We start from the raw sequence: 16,294 nt of genomic DNA, 5'->3' as shown, positions 1-16,294 counted from the left end.
ATATTAGATGATATCAGAGTATCGCATGGAATGAAATGACGAAGTAGGGAGATGGACCTGGAGGGATAAAAACCTGTGAACGCATGCTTCCTCGATGTGGTTACAAAACAATCCTAATGAGCATTTCAAACTCAGTCAATTCTCCTTTGCACTTGATTACGAATGGATTTCTAATGGAAAATACTACGGTTCCAGTAAATCGAACAGGCCAGCCAAGTAAGCAACAGGTGACGAACCGAGCTGACCTACATACTCGTGGATGTCCAAGATATCTGTTGATTTGAATATATGCAGTCCACTTTGCCACCTGATAACATCAACGATACAAGATGTTCTGTGCAGCCAAGACCACTTCGTATGAACTCCAGGATGACCTTGACAGCTCAGTGATCGAGAAATGTACAATGGATATCGAACAGCCCGTGTCCAGAGAATATGACGATAGGTCAGAAGAGCTCAAAGGTCGATTAAGAGATTTGAGAGTACAAGTACAAGAAGCTAAAGTGGATTGGTAGTGAGTCTCGTATTGACGCTCACGTATTAGCTGTGGATCATATGCATCCCCGAAATGTGCGATAGCTGATGAATGAGTAGTGTAGTACCGAGTGAAGATGAGCATCAAGTAGGTATCCCTCTACTCGAGTACTTTAACAGCGAGGACAAATGGAAGGATTGAGACTGATAAGGTCATGGTGTCTAGTCTGAGGAGATTGGGGAATCAGACAAGAGGAGAGAATGGATATCAGGGTATGTACGTTTTACCAAATTTATCAGAGGGAATACGCTGAACGGTATGTACAATTTATAGGTTTACAGGATCAGCTGGAACAGCTTTAATACCTTCTTCATCTATCGACTCGGAAGCTTTGTTGTTTGTAGATTCGAGGTATTGGATACAAGCTGGACAGCAGGTCGTAGAAGGCTGGAAGGTTGTCAGGGTAGGTGCGAGTGGTGGAAGTGGGAAAGATGCTGTAGTAGGTGGATGGGTAGAATGGTTATTAGAGGTCAGCACATGAACTGTTCTCAATTCTTGGTTGTAATTCTTGTCAACTGATTAGGCGGTGACTGGTGTGGTTGTAGGAAGTCGGAGATGGATCCAGAATAGGCATTGATCCCAAATTACTTTCTATCGGTAAGCTTTAAAGTCGCCAGACCTCCATCTAATCTGATATCCTGTTGCTAAGATATTTTGACATGACATACAATCTAGATCTCGCTCGATCTATCAAATCACATTTAGAATCCTCAGAATCATCCACCAAGCTTATTCCGCTCACATCCGACTTAGTCGACAAGATCCATTCTCCCCCTGAGAGATCGACAGCTCCAATCAATCATTATCCCATATCGTTCTCAGGTGAAAACACATCATCAAAATTAGACAGAGTTCGATCTGCTCTATCGGATCATCTCACCTCTTCATCTTCATCTCGTCTGAGATCAAGGGAATATTGGATTTATGTCTTACCGACTTTGCCTTCCGTAGCTTGGTTATTGAATTTTAGATGTCCATCGGATATACCATTCTGTCCAGTCGCTTATACCTATCTGGTCTTGACACCTGATAAATGCGTGGTATTTGTGGATGAGAGGAAAATAACAGATGAAGCGTTGAAGGAAGATTGGGAGAAATCAGGTGTGGAGGTTAGACCGTATGGAATTGAAGAGGTCGGGAAATACGTTAAAGAGCTCCAGCAAAGAGATAGAGATGAAACTAAGAAGAGACAGAAGAAAGTTTTGACCACGAGGGAATGTAGTTGGGCATTAGCAGATGCATGTAAAGTCAGTTAGTCGTCTCTCTGAAAACGAGGTAGGTGTCATAGCTGATGTTTGAAGATGCTACAGTCCGATATCGAGGTTATCCCTTGTCCTGTCGACAGATTGAAAGCGGTCAAAAATGAGACGGAGATTCAAGGTTTCAAAAATGCTTATCTACGTGATGGCAGAGCTATGGTATGTCCACTGCAAAAGCGTCTCGATCTGAAGCTGATAACCTTCTATCGCGTTGTACGCAGGTACGTTGGATAACATGGCTTGAAAAGATATTGGTGCAAGAGAAGAAGAAAGTGGGTGAATGGGCAGCTGCACAGACTTTGACGAGATATAGAAGGAGAGAAGAGCTATTCGCGTAAGCTATTTATAGCCGAGTCTTCTGTAGTGGACAGTCGAGCTAATCGAACTTGAGTAGTGGTCTGGCTTATGATGATATATCGGCATCGGGACCTAATGGAGGTGAGTTATTCATCCACTGAGCTCTTTTCTGAGCTGAACTAAGATCATAGCCTTGCCTCACTATGCTCCTAAAAGGGGAGAGGACAGAGTGATAGAAATCGATTCTACTTATGTCATGTAAGTACACGATACAATTCGCGATTGCATCCACCACTTTTATCCTTTTCAATGAAAGTCAACACTGACTCTACCACTATAGTGATTCTGGAGCGCAATATCAAGGTCAGCTGCTTCTTCAATGGCTGAGTGAACGTTGAAAGCTGACCGGTTGCATAGACGGTACAATCGATACCACCCGTACATTGTATTTCGGTAAGACACCCTCACCTGAAGTCAAGCGAGCATACACGAGAGTCTTGCAAGGTCATCTGGCTGTCAGCTCAGCGATCTTTCCTAGAGGTATGACGGCGGATAGATTGAACATGATAGCTAGAGGGCCATTGTATCAGTAAGCTAGCTTTTCATCTGGATATCGTTGGCTAACAGCATGATGCAGGGACGGACTGGATTTCGGACATGGAATAGGTCATGGTATAGGTACTTATTTAGCTGTTCATGAGAGTGAGTCGCACAGCTGGTAGTTTCGTTTCAAATGATAAAAACGAGAAAGCTGATCATCTTATTCCCAGACCCGATGTTCCCCAGAAACGGAGCATTCGAACCTGGAAATATGACCAGTATAGAACCTGGATACTACAAGGAAGGCGAATGGGGTATAAGGATCGAGTCTGTCATCTTGTGTAAACCTGTTGATGTAAGTCAATTGTGTCTTCATTGATACTCGATGATTGACGATCTGATTACATAGACATTGAATGATCAATCCGGCCATTTCCTCTCTTTCGAACGTATCACACAAGTACCCATTCAAACTTCCCTGGTGGATTACAAGTTGTTGACTAAATCCGAGATCAGATGGCTAAACGACCATAATACTTCTGTACAAGAACAATTGATGCCTCTTTTACAAGGTGACGAAGATAAGGAAGTTAGGGATTGGTTGAGGAGGAATTGTAAACCCAAGAAGATCTGGCCATGGACTGGGGCGTAGGTGCTCATGATCGCCATCATTCAAACATAATATGTATAGGAGCAACGGAAGCGTAAACATGTTGTAAATTAATAGCTGTGTATGCATGTACTACTGCGAAAGAGAATGGCTCAACCATGTCTGATCCTGTCTCGAACATTAGGGAGTACTGTAAGCGTGTGTGACGTCACTTGGTCAGGCACGAATGGGGTTCGGTAGTAAATTTACCCATGAGGCCAAGGAAGGAAGAAGCGAAGACCCCAAATACAAGACTAGTGCAAGGTCAAGGTCCAGATTGAGATTGAGAGCGGGGAGTGGGGGAGTGGGACAGGCTAACCCCGTAAAAGTACGACTTACGACATTGCATGCAAATGTTCGATGAGCAGGTGATCAGCGAAGGAATAATTTCCGGATAAAATGGACCCATTGGCTATGGTACTCGAGTATGATATGACGAGTTACTCGTAACGATTAATTCAATCTCCTTCTCTTCCTTTTTCTTTTCCTTCTTGCGCAGCCTCTTATAACAGGCCAACATCTTCGGTACGATGAGGTCCATAATCATCCTCTCAGCTCTTCATTGTGCGATCGCACAGAACATCACTCAGACGTCTTCAATCTCATTTTCAGCTACTCCCGTGTCGACCACTGTTCCCTCTCCGACAGTTCCGCTCGATACGCCCGTACCGGGCCAGGGGGATTATCCACCTGTACAATGTCAGTCGAACACTCTTTGCTACTATCCTATTAACATGTATAGTGGAAGAAGCTGACCGCTGTCATAAATTGTGTTTGTAGATCTGTGTGAGGATGGGACGAATACCACGTACTGCCCAGGGGTCGTAAGTTGATCCTGTTCGAACCATCAATTGGTCGCTAGGCTGACTCAATTGTTATAGTTGTTACAAGATGTTCAACTTGCTGGTATTTTCCCAGATTCAAAAGTGAGTTGTATTCTTTTTGAGTCAGGAGAGACCTTGAAGGGTACAAGCTGATTTTATTCGATATGTCTATCCAACTTAGACTTTTGTAGATAAGGTGAGCTACCTTGATCATATTCATTCTGAATCGTAAGCTGATATCATCCTACTATATAGCCTACGAATGGTACTCTCAACGATACCCTCGCAGCGTTCAATGCCCTCGGATCAAATGTTACTGTCGGACAAATTGAAACATTCGTTGAGAGTAATTTTGTGCGTTTACGTACCCATAACACTGTACTGGAAGCCAGGCATAGATGGAAATAAGCTGACGGGAACTTCTGTTGCTGTTTATAGAAAGGCGAAGGATTAGATCTTGAACAAATCCCTATCGAAGGATTCAACCAAAACCCAGCTATATTGGATAATATATCTGATCCGATATACAAAGCTTGGACTAGTATCGTCAATTCCTACTGGACTTTACTAATCAGGTGAGTTCTGGGATATAACAGAGGTCTAACCCCAGAAGGATGGCTGGGATGTTGACAATTTCATGTGTTATATCGTTAGAGAAACCAACCAATCTTCCTTGTGCAATGGTACTTGCGATTCGAGCTTGATTCCTCTCAACCATACTGTCGTGGTTCCAGGTGGAAGATATCGGGAGATTTATTATTGGGATTCTAGAGTATGTCAAATATCTGCAGGATAAATATCTACCTTCTTCCGGGAGTAGCTGTACCAGGCTGATTGATGGTTCTTCGTGTTTCAATAATGGTAGTGGATTATCGAAGGTTTACTTAAATCTGAATTATTTGACTACGCTTGGAACCTCTTACAAAACATGATGGACTTCATTGACGTAAGTTGTCGTTCTATCACTTGGCTGACGGGATCTGGTAGCTAATGGCTCTAGAACTACAGGTATATGGTTACATTCCCAACGGTGGAAGGTAAGCTACTGCGGTAAAAGGTGTGTCCCGATAGCTTATGATATCTATCTCAGAAAATACTACGTGAATCGATCACAGCCACCCATGTTCATCCAAGTGAGCTATCCCTCGAGTAAGAGAGTCGAATGTCTAGCTTATATCTTCTATCAGATGCTCGATGCTTACGTGAAAGTCACTGGAAATACAACCATCCTCGAAAGAGCATTACCTCTTGCATCTGTGAGTGTGATCATACGGTATGAAGTGCGATCAGAGATATTGAGATTGCACAGGCCGAAATGCAATGGTGGTCTAATAATCGAACATTCAACTACACTTCCCCCTTTACCGGTAAAACCCTTTTGGTAGCTCACTACGCCGTGAATAATAGTGCTCCTAGACCCGAGGTGAGTGAACAGTAGGAAGCTGCAAGGGCCCTTAGGCTGAATCTGCTGTGTCAGGGATATGTTGAAGATTACGAGACTGTTACTGGCAGTTCGCCGGCACTCAATGAGAGTGCGAAGGCAGAGTTGTATTCCGAATTGGCCACAGGTGGGTGGCCTCCTGTCCAGAAGTTCTGTGCCTTTTATTGAACGGGCCATTGACCTTACTTCATCACGTCTAGGTGCCGAATCAGGATGGGATTACTCTTCAAGATGGTGTAAACAGCCTGTACAGAACGTCAGCGATAACAATCCGGCTCTTAGAACGCTCAACGTAAAAGCCATCATACCAGTCGATCTATTGAGTCTGTTATCAGGAGATCATCTTTTAGTGAGCTTAATTGACTAAAAGCGGTTTCTATCCGTCAAAACTGACAGGGGAACAGCTTGCAAATCTGTACGACTTATATTCCAATACGACTGGATCGAGTATTCCCATTACCAGTAACTCTACGCAGACAGGAAACTCCACTGACATCGTACGGACCAATTCTACCGGAACGAGCTCTTCTGGTAATTCCTCTTCATCCAATCCCAGTCCAGCATTCTATCATCGACAACAAGCCCAATCGTTCTCTGATGCGGTTCTAGATCTGTGTTGGGACCCAGAAAAGGTAGGTGATCTCTCATCTTCTGTCCGTTCCGGATCACGTTTCGCTTAGCCTGAGTTTAGGCCTGGTTCTACGATTTCAACACCACTTCCAACTCCCGATCCAACGTTTACAGTCCAGCCGGTTCATGGCCTCTCTGGCAGAACATCACCCCTAACGAGCTTGCAAATAACGAATCGGAAGCTCTTAGATTCGTCTCTGGAGCTAGGTTCTTACTTGGAAAGTATTCCGGTATACCCAGTGTAGCAAGTTTGTTATACACTGGGTTGAACTGGGTGGGTCTGCTGCGTGTCACATATGGATAGCTCGTAGCTGACTGTGCCTGACTCTGTAGGATTTCCCTAATTCTTGGCCACCTCATCTTCGTAAGCTGTCCTTGTATCCTTCTAGATACGAATGAGCTGACCTTTCAATTTTGTAGACACCACGATCAAAGCATTCGAGACTCTCGGTCGACATCACCCTAACGCAACGGTACTGTCCAATTTGACCATCCCATTCTCCCAAGTGGCATCGGGTCAACTAGGCCTACAGGAATCGGAACTACAACCTCAACCTCAAAGTACCATTGGTAACGTATCCTTACAGACACAAGAAGCTCAAGGTAAACCATGGCCATTGGCATTGAGTATCGAATATGCCAATCGATATTTGGGCGCGGCGTTCTGCTCGTGGTATTCTACTGGAGGAGCTATTGAGGGACTTTTGACTCAGTTGCCTTTGAGCGAGTTGAATGCGACGGGAACCTATACGGCTGGACAATCTGGTGAGTGCCACCTTATGGAGTCTAAGAAGTTCAGGATGAGCTGACAAGGCTGTTACCTCAGGTGTCATGTTTGAGAAGGTAAATCATTGTCCTCCCGGACTCCTTTCGTTTTCCCGGCATATCCGTTTCCTTCATATTTCTTCTTGACCAATGAAAGATTTCGCTGACTTTCATTTTAGTTCAATGCGACTGACACAGATGCAGCTGGTGGAGGAGGCGAGGTATGTTGATCCGAAGATGACGATCGTAGCACGAGGGCTATCAGCTGAGACTCCTGTACAATCGTTTGCAGTATACGGTCCAAGTAGGATTTGGCTGGACGAACGGAGTTGGTAAGTAGCACATTCACCTGTCCTGGTTCCGGAGAAAGCTCTGGTCACCGAGTGAGCTGAGGTTGGTTTTCAGTCCTTTGGGCAGCTGGCGAATACGGTCAATACCTCCCTGCACCCACTTGTCCTATGATCCCCATCATCGAGGTCACCAACAACGGTAACTCGTCGGTCTATTCTAACGGTACTACCACAAATGGTACTGGTCCGATCGGCAATGATACTGGAAGTGGCAATGCTACGTCTAGTCTTCTATTCGCTGGATATAGGATCCCCAGAGAAGAATGGAAACGAGCTGCTGCGGAGCATCAAAAACGTCATTAGGTGATAATGGACTGACTAAATTGATTCTTGATTACACGTTATAATGGACACTATCAAACTTCGCTTGTTGACTTGAATGTGGTGAGTATCGTAAGCATAGTATCTTTAGGTGTACTGAGACAGACAAAGGATCCAGGTTAACAACTTGTAGCTTATAAGTAAGGTCAAAAGAACATTTTCGAAGTATAATGCGAATGCAGATTTAGTGTATTGTCAACCTCATCGTGTACTTCAATTGTATATGATACATGGCAAACTACCTAACAACCTCATACACCTCTCCTTGTCCTTTCCAACCCTCATCCTTCCTACCTAACACTTGACCCCAGAACTTCATAATCCCATACCATTCATCTTTATTCCTTGGCATCTGCTCATTATCACCTGAGGCTTGTACTACTTCGACATCTTTATATGCTCTCTTAAGTACATTCAGGTTCTTCTGATGTATAGCGGACTGAGGGGAATGTCTCGTAAAGTAACATACGGGAGTTTGAATATTCAGTGTGGAAGTGGGATGAGTAAGGATTGAAGCGCATATGGAAACTATTGAACCGAATCTTTTCGGTGGATCTTGACCTGTACCGAGTGGTTGATTGTATATTGATAGACCTAGCTCCAACGCTATAGTCCCACCTTGTCCGAATCCGAACAAATGGATATCTTTCAGTTCCCATCCCACCTCCTTACTAATCAATATAGATGTCAGATTACGTAGTTTCGCCATGTGGACTGTAGGATTGTGATTCTGTATAGGAAGGGGATCGAACGTAGGTGTGAAAGTTGGATACCATGAGAAAGAGGGATGATCCATTAATGGGATACTACGAATGCAAAACCCACGCGGATTAGAAGTGAGTGATATGTATACGGATAGTATTGTATTTTGGACATTGGAAGAGAAGTCAACTTACGGATCAGGTGCAGAGAGAGATAAAATCGCTGTAGAAGGAAGACTGAGCTGCTTTCCCAGGTTGAAAAATGGGATTTTTGAATCGCCTATATGAGTGTTCGATTTTACTTCGATCAGCTATCCGAGCTGGTCGAATGAGGAGGTGACTGATTGACAGAAAGAGGCATAGAGGAATGAGAACCACCTACCAAGACCATGAAACATGATCAACAAATTCTTGTCGCACCCATCCGATGAGGGGGAGTAAGAGAAATCCCATGGTTTGAGCAATGAGGGGGGAGGGATAGGCTTGGACGAGGAAGAAGTAGAGGAGGAAGGGACGGGACGAATGTTGAGGGATGTCATCGTGGAATGTTTCGATATCGATCGATATATTAGTAGGAGGCGCTGCAGGCTATTTGATTCTCCCCTGTATATCGTGTTCACTCGAGTAGCAGATACAATTCTGAAAAGGGGAAGAGAAGAATGTAAGATGATTTTAGGGAGAGATTCAACAATGTTCATCTTCGAGGGTGACCAAGTTCCTTCCGACGGAAACAACCCCGAAATCAACAACATCGTCGAGCAAGGAATTTTGCATCAATCTTCAATCTTCAACCGGTGGTCCACTTCAATCTTCAACTTTCATTCTCCCTGCATATCACTATCATCACATTCAATCTCCGGCTTCAGATTCGCTCTCGCGACAGCCGAAATTTCAGCTTAGCTTGAAGTACCGTAGAACTCTCTGTTTATATACCTTGATATAATCTACCCGAATCAGACGCTGTCCACGTAAAATGCTCTTCTGCCCTTACTGTGCGAACAATCTGACGATAGGTGATAGGGAGGATAGTAATGACAAGTGCTGGTGAGTTTGGTAGCCATGCCATGCTCGTTAGAATCAGGAAGTATCTGTCGTTCGAACATGATGGACTGACTCTGTCTGTTGGATATTTAGGATATGCCCCACTTGTCCATATCAGTATATCATCGAACGACAGGCAAGTGACAGAATCATACATGCCCTCGCCTATCCCATATATCTGGCTGATAATTGCTGCATTGCTGTAGATATCGATGAGAACTCATCTCAAGCGAAAGGAAGTAGACGACGTTCTGGGAGGTAAAGAAGCTTGGGCGAATGTAGATAAGATCGACAGTGAGTTGTGACCTGTCTTTTTGCCAATATGTTATCTCCCGCTGGAAGCCCTTGAGGTGTACAACTAAGGTATACACGATACTGATGTGTGTTATATGTAAATTTAGCTGCCTGTCCTAAATGCGACTTTAGAAAAGCATATTTCCGTCAATTGCAGATCAGGTCGGCGGATGAACCGATGACTACTTTCTAGTGAGTGGGGAGGCCAATCTCAGACACCCGGGCGAAATACTGACCGTTGAATTCTGTATTATAGCAAATGCTGCGAATGTGCTCATCAATGGCGAGAAGTGAGTGTCCGTTCAATTCTTGATGATATCATAGCTGACTTGTCCCTATCTCCTTTCAGAACTAGGTCGTATCTTCTAGTGCAATTTCGCTTTGGGTGTGCGGTACAGGTTTTATAGAATACAATAATTTTATAACGATTATTATAACGATGGCATGTTGTACAACAAATTCACTTTTACAACACAAAGTACACACATGGACAGTGTCGTTCTCGTCTTATTGCGTTGAGTCCGCTGCTCTTGGCCGCATCAACACCGTCATCATTCTTCCAATCCAGCTTCCAGCAACTCCATGATCCTCTTAATCCTCTCTTTAATTTTCTCGCCGCCATCCCCTAAGCCAGGTACGCCGAGCTCCATCAACCGCTGTTTATGCTTTGATGCGAGGCCGTCAATGACAGGGAGACATTGTTGGAGGTAGAATGTATCCAGATTAGCCGAGAGGGATTTGGCCCATGCCTATCAGGTCATATAAGCGTTCCATATTGACTCGTAGAGTTGTACGAGAACGAAGAAAATATCTGAAGAAAACGAGGAACTAACCTCTTTCTTCTCTGGTGGTATGGCCTTTCTAGCTATTTTCGCGCTGAGCGATTGAGCGTATCACCATATTAGCGATCCAAAGCTATATGCCTTATCTGGATTGATAAGCTCACATCTCCTTCTCGGCCTGTATGCTCCTCTCATGCTCCGCTTTGACCTTCTCACTCTTCGCCCATAATCTCCTTTCTAACGCATCCTGTTCTTTCTTCATCTATCAATGACATGTACAAGATACATAATATCAGCTGTCTGATCAACGGGGCGGGTGTTCGATCTGGAATTCGAATGGGATTCTGAACATACCTTTTTCAACTCCAATTTGAACCCTTCATCTTCTAACAATTCAGATAAGATAGGCAAAGCTTTACTGAAGCTCATCGTTGAATACCCATCTTCATCAACCCTTTCAGAAGGTTTACGTTTCTTCCTTGGTGGTGTAACCTTACTCGTACTCGCTCGTCTCCCATATTCACTTGTATTTGTATTTGTGTTTGAGGTACTTTGCCTTCGATTTGGGCTCTGTAAAGGATCATAAGGTGATTTTGATGGACTGGGAGTTTCGCCTACAGGGCCAAAAGGTTCGATCAGGTGTCTTTGACTTGGTGATTCTGCTTTGGGTGGAGTTGGTTGAGGTCTGCCATTTAACGATGAGAGCAGATCATCCAGTTGTCTTTTTGTAGGTACGTTCACATTCGGTCTGGTCACTGGTCCTGAGCCAGAGCCATTTCCATTTGTAGTATAAACAGGAGGATAGGTCGATTGAGCAGGTACTGAGGATGATGTCGCGGGAGAAGTTCCATCTTGTGCTGAACGGAGGAGGGCGAGAAGGGAATGGACCGAATTTGCACTCTTGTCCTTTTATGTCGAATCATACAACGATTTTAACAATTCACATTCTTAAATAGCTACCAGTATGGATCTTAGAGGTAATAACTCACTGGGTATGACATTATATCTGTAAATGCATAGCAGGGCAATGAAGAGAAACAAAGGTGAGATAAAGAGTTGGATGGATGTTTCGGTTAAATAACACACCTCCAACGGAAAAATACCTCGATACCTTTTCGAGATTCGAGATTCGAAGAATCAAGATCTACGAATGCAAAATGAGATGATTGTCGATCTGATCTTCTATTTTACGCTATTCCTCAGTATCACGATCATAGATAGAATCAGCCAGGAGGGGATTTGCAAGATGGCAGACTCAGCAACAGCTTCAGCAGCAGCATCTTCCTCTAAATCGAGGACATCGAGTACCATACAGGCGAAAAGCAATCTCAAAGCGTATCACCATCTTGCTTCCGGTGCTCTATCTGGATTATCCTCGGCGATTGTACTTCAGCCGTTGGACCTGCTCAAGACGAGGCTACAGCAGGGTTCTGGAGATGGTGAAGGTCAAGGTGTGAACAAGAAGTGAGTGTCTATATCGTTACAGCGATAGGATTAACGCTTACTTGCGATTATATCGCAGACGACGTATACGAGGTGTGGTACGGCAAGTTCTGAGAGAAGATGGTGTTGGAGGTCTATGGAGAGGAACTGTACCGACTCTAGTGCGGTGAGTGCTATCGCCGGATTCATGCACTTGTCTTCACGGCTCACGCTGGACTGGTTGTGGTCATAGGAATGTCCCTGGCGTAGCTATATATTTCTACACCCTCTCATCGATCCGTCATAAATTATCCTCTGTACCATATTTCGCCGTCACCCTTCCATTACCCACTATCACGCCTACCTCATCAACATCGTCATATCCTTCTTCTGCATCCAAATCGGCTATAATAAAACTATCGTCTGGGGGAAATTTGATGGCTGGAGCTATAGCTAGGACGTCAGTGGGGTTCATACTAAGTCCGATTACTGTTGTGAAAGCCAGGTTTGAGGTGGGTAATTCTATTTGTCATCTCATGATGTATCCATCCACTGCAGGATGAAAGACATGTCCTATACATTAGGTACCAAAGACTCTTTACAAGAATAGGACACATTGCTTGTTCGAGGGTCAGAGGAACCATAGGATCGGAGCTGACTGATATATTCTACTACCCTTTGCGGTATTATACAGTCAAATAGATACGCAAATTATCATTCCATTCCCTCAGCCCTGGCATCCCTTTATCGTACGAACGGTATAAGAGGTTTCTTCCAGGGATTCACCGCTACGGCAGTCCGAGATGCACCTTATGCTGGGTTGTATTTGGTTTTCTATGAGAAAGGGAAAGATCTGTTGGGGAAGATAACGGGTATACCGAATGCTGCTTTACATTCTGGTTCAGGTGAGTTGGACCATCACATCTCAAACCAAGACGAGAAATGAACCGACAAATTTCCTGATTGTGGTATTTGAGAATAGGTGTGATGGCTGCTGTACTGGCTACATTGATTACTTCCCCTGCGGACGTGGTCAAGGTGAGCTGAATTGTCCATTTTGCATCATCGGCCAGGACATGTAGCTCATTTCATTTTAATGGTGGGTTGACAGACAAGGATGCAAGTGAATCCAGTGGATCATCCAACATTACGCAAAGCCGTTGCCAACGTATTACAGGTAAGTCTCTCGTGACAAAAGTCGACGTCACCAAGCTCATAGATACGCTTTATTGACTCGTACAATATATAGGATCGAGGCCCATTAGGGTTATTTTCCGGAACTTCCTTGAGGATATCTAGGAAAGCGGCTTCTGCAGCTATAGGATGGACGGTTTATGAAGCTTTATTGATATTCTTGAGGGATAGAGAGGGGAATGGTAACCCTCAGAATCAGTTAAACAAATTGTCGTAAAGATCAATTAAAATTAAGTGGGAATGACTATTGTAATTATAGCAATCGTAATATAGATCTGAATACTTACCTACACATCTCAAAAGTAGTCAATTGGACAAGGATCGTCAATCGTTGATCGTGTGGTCCTTGGAATCATAGCATAGAGTCTAAACATCTTGTACTAGTATCGACATGAAACGATCTATGCAATCATTACTCAATTGTGGCTACAGGAGTACATCACTACATTACGACATAATGAATCGAGGTATCATGTCAACGCTTCAGACTGAGACCGCATCCAATCTTGGGGTACTGTATTCAAATTTTACATGGATTTGGGATATATACATATTTATTGATTTGCATATTCATCGTTTTATTTCCCTGTATAATATATTCTACCTAATCTAATCAAGTTAATCAAGCGGAATAGACCAAGATTTTTTACAAGCAAAATAACTTAAATAACAAGGGATGAACATGAAAAGAAATAAAAAACACGAAGATTCTATTATATTATAATTACACAAAGAGACGATTTGTTACAAGCAAACAAAGCATTTCCATTTATCTATTCCTGTTTCTTTTCCAATTCCAGAATCTGTCCGATCTTCTCAAAAAAATCACCAAACAAGATACTACCGAACAATAATCTGAATGAAGATCAAAGTCAAAACAAAGTTAAAAATCAGAATCAAAATAAAGGTATTTCCCCAGTAGTCCTAAACCCCTATTCATTACTCTTCGATCTCTTACTCCTCGCTTCATCCTCCTCCCCACTTGAAGAGTTAGTAGCAGCAGCAGCTTTAGCGGCCGCTTCCTCCTCTCTCTTCCTCTTACTCTGACTACCCGATGGTGCAACACCCGATAAAAGCTTTTGAGCATCATCAGCAGTGAAATTGATGAATGGGTCGGCGAATGTGAACCCCCCAGCGGCAGATGCCTTTCGTTTCGTAGCTGACGAAGGTGATCGGGATTTAGGTGTGGTTCTAGTTGGAGTAAGCTGGTTGGAGCTTGAGGCTTTCCTCAATCGCGCAGGAGAAGAAGGTAATCTGGCGATTTGTCTTGGTTGACCAATCGTAGCTGCTCCAGTTCCAGGATGAGGGGGTGGGTGTACTCGATGTACAGGAATTGGAGCACCTGTAACGAGGTATTGAGCAGGTGGTGGATGAACGGTGACGAGTGGTGTATGAGTCAAAACGGGTAAAGAACCAGTTTGAGCTGATGGTCCCTCCCATCCCATTATGGCTGGTTGAGTCCTCTTACCACTCGTAGCTGAGATGGTAGGCTGCATGACTGACGCTTCGGCCATACCCACTCTTCTAGAAGCAGCTTCCCTTCTAATCGAATTTCGTTCAGCTTCTTCTCTAGCTGCTTGCTGTTGGACGATCGCCTGAGCTCTAGCAAGATGAGCAGGTAAACCAGGCTGAGCAACACCTGCACCGGACAACTTTCTGGTTTGGGGTAAGGGCTGAGTACCCGCTCTTTGCATTGCAATGGGCTGTTGCTGCTGTGGCTGATTCTGAGCAGCGGCGAAAGAAGTGGGGAAAGTAGCTGATTGGGGTGTAGGTGGTAAAGGTGAAGGAACGAAGGTGGACGAAGCAGGAGGATGTATCTTGACAGAAAGATTGTTTGACATCTTCCTCGAGGATGATCGAGTAGGGGTCGGTGGCATACCATATGATAGAGCCGAAGGAGCGAATTGTTGGTATGAGGGTGATGGGTCGGAAGTGTATAGAGGCTGAGGTCCGGGCGGGCCTGAAGGGATTGGCTGTGGTGCGTACGAGAAGAGATCTCGAGGTGGAGCGTGTCTTGAGGGGACGAATCCTTCAGAGGAGAGACTGCATACGTTGTCAGCGGAGATACAAAGTACAGGGGAGGAGAATAGCAGCTTACCTCCTCATCATGACATCCGCGGTAGGCACGCTCAACATCCCCTTTGATTCTTCTCCGCCATTCAGACCCGGAGCGGACGACGGTCTACTTGAATCTTCATCTACCATACCGCCATTCGTACCCATAATCGTGGTAGGATCTATCGTAAAGGCCGGTAACAGCCCCATTGATTGGTTCTGATTAAGAGAAGTTAACTCGAATTGTCCGAAACCCACAACGTCCTGCGTTGCAGGTAGACCGGACATCCAAGTTGGGAAGTCGGACTGGAAGGACGAGGGTTGGAAAATGAATTCTGGTGTTTGGGAAGGGAAGACACCAGTGTGAGAATGGGAATGCATCATCGGTACCGCATTGGTTGGTTCGTTAAATGCAGCGAAGATGGTATCCTGAGTTGAGAAGTTGTCGAATCCCAGTGTCTGATCATTCAAGTTCCAGACGAAATCATCTAACTCCTGAGCATTTACTGGAACATCGGCAACAGCATTTGGTATCTCCAGAGGAGCTTCTAAAAAGCTCGTACCGTCCAACCACTGACTAGAGGGAGTTTCTTCTTCTTTCAGTACAGGCATCGAAGCGGGCTTATTTAATGTCCTAGGTTGTCGAGATGTCGTACTCAACACGGGATTGGAAGTTACTCGGTGGGGTTGAGCTTGAAAAGCAGGAGTTGGAGGAGTATAGGAGGAACCACTGAAAGTAGGTGTAGCTTCGTCCCAGGAAAACCCAGGCGTACTCTGCGATGGAGTGAAATTGTTTCCACTCAAAGCAGCGAAAGACTTTCCGGATAACGAAGGTGTTGTAGGTTCTCCCCAAGAGTCTGTTGATCCTGATGATCGATGTGAGAAAAAAGCAGTTTGATCTTGACCTGCGTTGGCGAGTTTCTTTTCGGGAGTATGGAAGATGCCAATTTCGCTCGTCTCGGCTGGTGTTAGAGGATCGAAGGAGGAAGAGGGGAAGTCGAATGGTTCTGAAAGGGTAGGTGAAGAAGCGTCTGAAACTGATCTAGCTGGTGGTTCCTTGTAATCTAGATTAAAATCTTCCCAGGTCGATAGTTGTTCGGAGAAAGAGGAGAAGGATAGGAAATTCGATGTCTCATATTGAGACGATGAAGAAGGGTCGAATAGATAAGAATCGTTCTCGAAGATTGATTCCAT

General features: G+C 44.4%; 7 protein-coding genes across 7 annotated transcripts; 4 read left to right on the top strand and 3 right to left on the bottom strand.

Annotated features, from left to right (window-relative positions):
* Positions 1–329: 329 nt before the first annotated feature.
* I203_104882 (uncharacterized protein) lies at positions 330–3,283 on the top strand (the record flags this gene model as incomplete). The annotated part of the gene is made up of 15 exons (XM_019143536.1): positions 330–514; positions 595–622; positions 701–747; positions 809–1,004; positions 1,081–1,132; positions 1,211–1,782; positions 1,846–1,953; positions 2,016–2,128; positions 2,189–2,232; positions 2,283–2,349; positions 2,432–2,454; positions 2,509–2,680; positions 2,729–2,793; positions 2,862–2,986; positions 3,041–3,283. The coding sequence occupies 15 exons, from the start codon at positions 330–332 to the stop codon at positions 3,281–3,283; spliced, it is 2,040 nt and encodes a 679-aa protein (XP_019006585.1).
* A 527-nt stretch (positions 3,284–3,810) lies between these two features.
* On the top strand, positions 3,811–7,593 carry I203_104881 (uncharacterized protein; the record flags this gene model as incomplete). Its single annotated transcript, XM_065517637.1, has 22 exons — positions 3,811–3,979; positions 4,061–4,104; positions 4,162–4,206; positions 4,286–4,300; positions 4,360–4,458; positions 4,543–4,679; positions 4,759–4,876; positions 4,970–5,050; positions 5,113–5,141; positions 5,195–5,237; positions 5,292–5,360; positions 5,414–5,527; positions 5,582–5,672; positions 5,746–5,894; positions 5,950–6,177; positions 6,237–6,449; positions 6,509–6,539; positions 6,596–6,940; positions 7,002–7,018; positions 7,120–7,161; positions 7,233–7,272; positions 7,346–7,593. The coding sequence occupies 22 exons, from the start codon at positions 3,811–3,813 to the stop codon at positions 7,591–7,593; spliced, it is 2,367 nt and encodes a 788-aa protein (XP_065374455.1).
* Positions 7,594–7,849: 256 nt separating this feature from the next.
* I203_104880 (uncharacterized protein) lies at positions 7,850–8,851 on the bottom strand (the record flags this gene model as incomplete). Its single annotated transcript, XM_019143538.1, has 3 exons — positions 7,850–8,417; positions 8,508–8,592; positions 8,695–8,851. 3 exons carry the CDS (start codon positions 8,849–8,851, stop codon positions 7,850–7,852), a joined length of 810 nt encoding a protein of 269 aa, XP_019006587.1.
* A 434-nt stretch (positions 8,852–9,285) lies between these two features.
* Positions 9,286–10,064, top strand: I203_104879 (uncharacterized protein; the record flags this gene model as incomplete). Its single annotated transcript, XM_019143539.2, has 6 exons — positions 9,286–9,356; positions 9,447–9,489; positions 9,560–9,647; positions 9,755–9,839; positions 9,904–9,937; positions 10,017–10,064. 6 exons carry the CDS (start codon positions 9,286–9,288, stop codon positions 10,062–10,064), a joined length of 369 nt encoding a protein of 122 aa, XP_019006588.2.
* A 134-nt stretch (positions 10,065–10,198) lies between these two features.
* On the bottom strand, positions 10,199–11,430 carry I203_104878 (uncharacterized protein; the record flags this gene model as incomplete). The annotated part of the gene is made up of 5 exons (XM_019143540.1): positions 10,199–10,396; positions 10,481–10,523; positions 10,594–10,691; positions 10,784–11,335; positions 11,419–11,430. 5 exons carry the CDS (start codon positions 11,428–11,430, stop codon positions 10,199–10,201), a joined length of 903 nt encoding a protein of 300 aa, XP_019006589.1.
* A 245-nt stretch (positions 11,431–11,675) lies between these two features.
* Positions 11,676–13,262, top strand: I203_104877 (uncharacterized protein; the record flags this gene model as incomplete). Its single annotated transcript, XM_019143541.1, has 7 exons — positions 11,676–11,893; positions 11,952–12,038; positions 12,105–12,363; positions 12,546–12,756; positions 12,834–12,889; positions 12,963–13,028; positions 13,101–13,262. 7 exons carry the CDS (start codon positions 11,676–11,678, stop codon positions 13,260–13,262), a joined length of 1,059 nt encoding a protein of 352 aa, XP_019006590.1.
* A 715-nt stretch (positions 13,263–13,977) lies between these two features.
* On the bottom strand, positions 13,978–16,294 carry I203_104876 (uncharacterized protein; the record flags this gene model as incomplete). The annotated part of the gene is made up of 2 exons (XM_019143542.1): positions 13,978–15,088; positions 15,144–16,294. The coding sequence occupies 2 exons, from the start codon at positions 16,292–16,294 to the stop codon at positions 13,978–13,980; spliced, it is 2,262 nt and encodes a 753-aa protein (XP_019006591.1).

Source organism: Kwoniella mangroviensis (genome assembly GCF_000507465.2).
Source record: "Kwoniella mangroviensis CBS 8507 chromosome 1 map unlocalized Ctg01, whole genome shotgun sequence".
NCBI classification, from domain to species: Eukaryota; Fungi; Basidiomycota; class Tremellomycetes; order Tremellales; family Cryptococcaceae; genus Kwoniella; species Kwoniella mangrovensis.
Note: the sequence above shows the minus strand (reverse complement) of the source record. Positions and strands in the feature narration are given on the sequence as shown.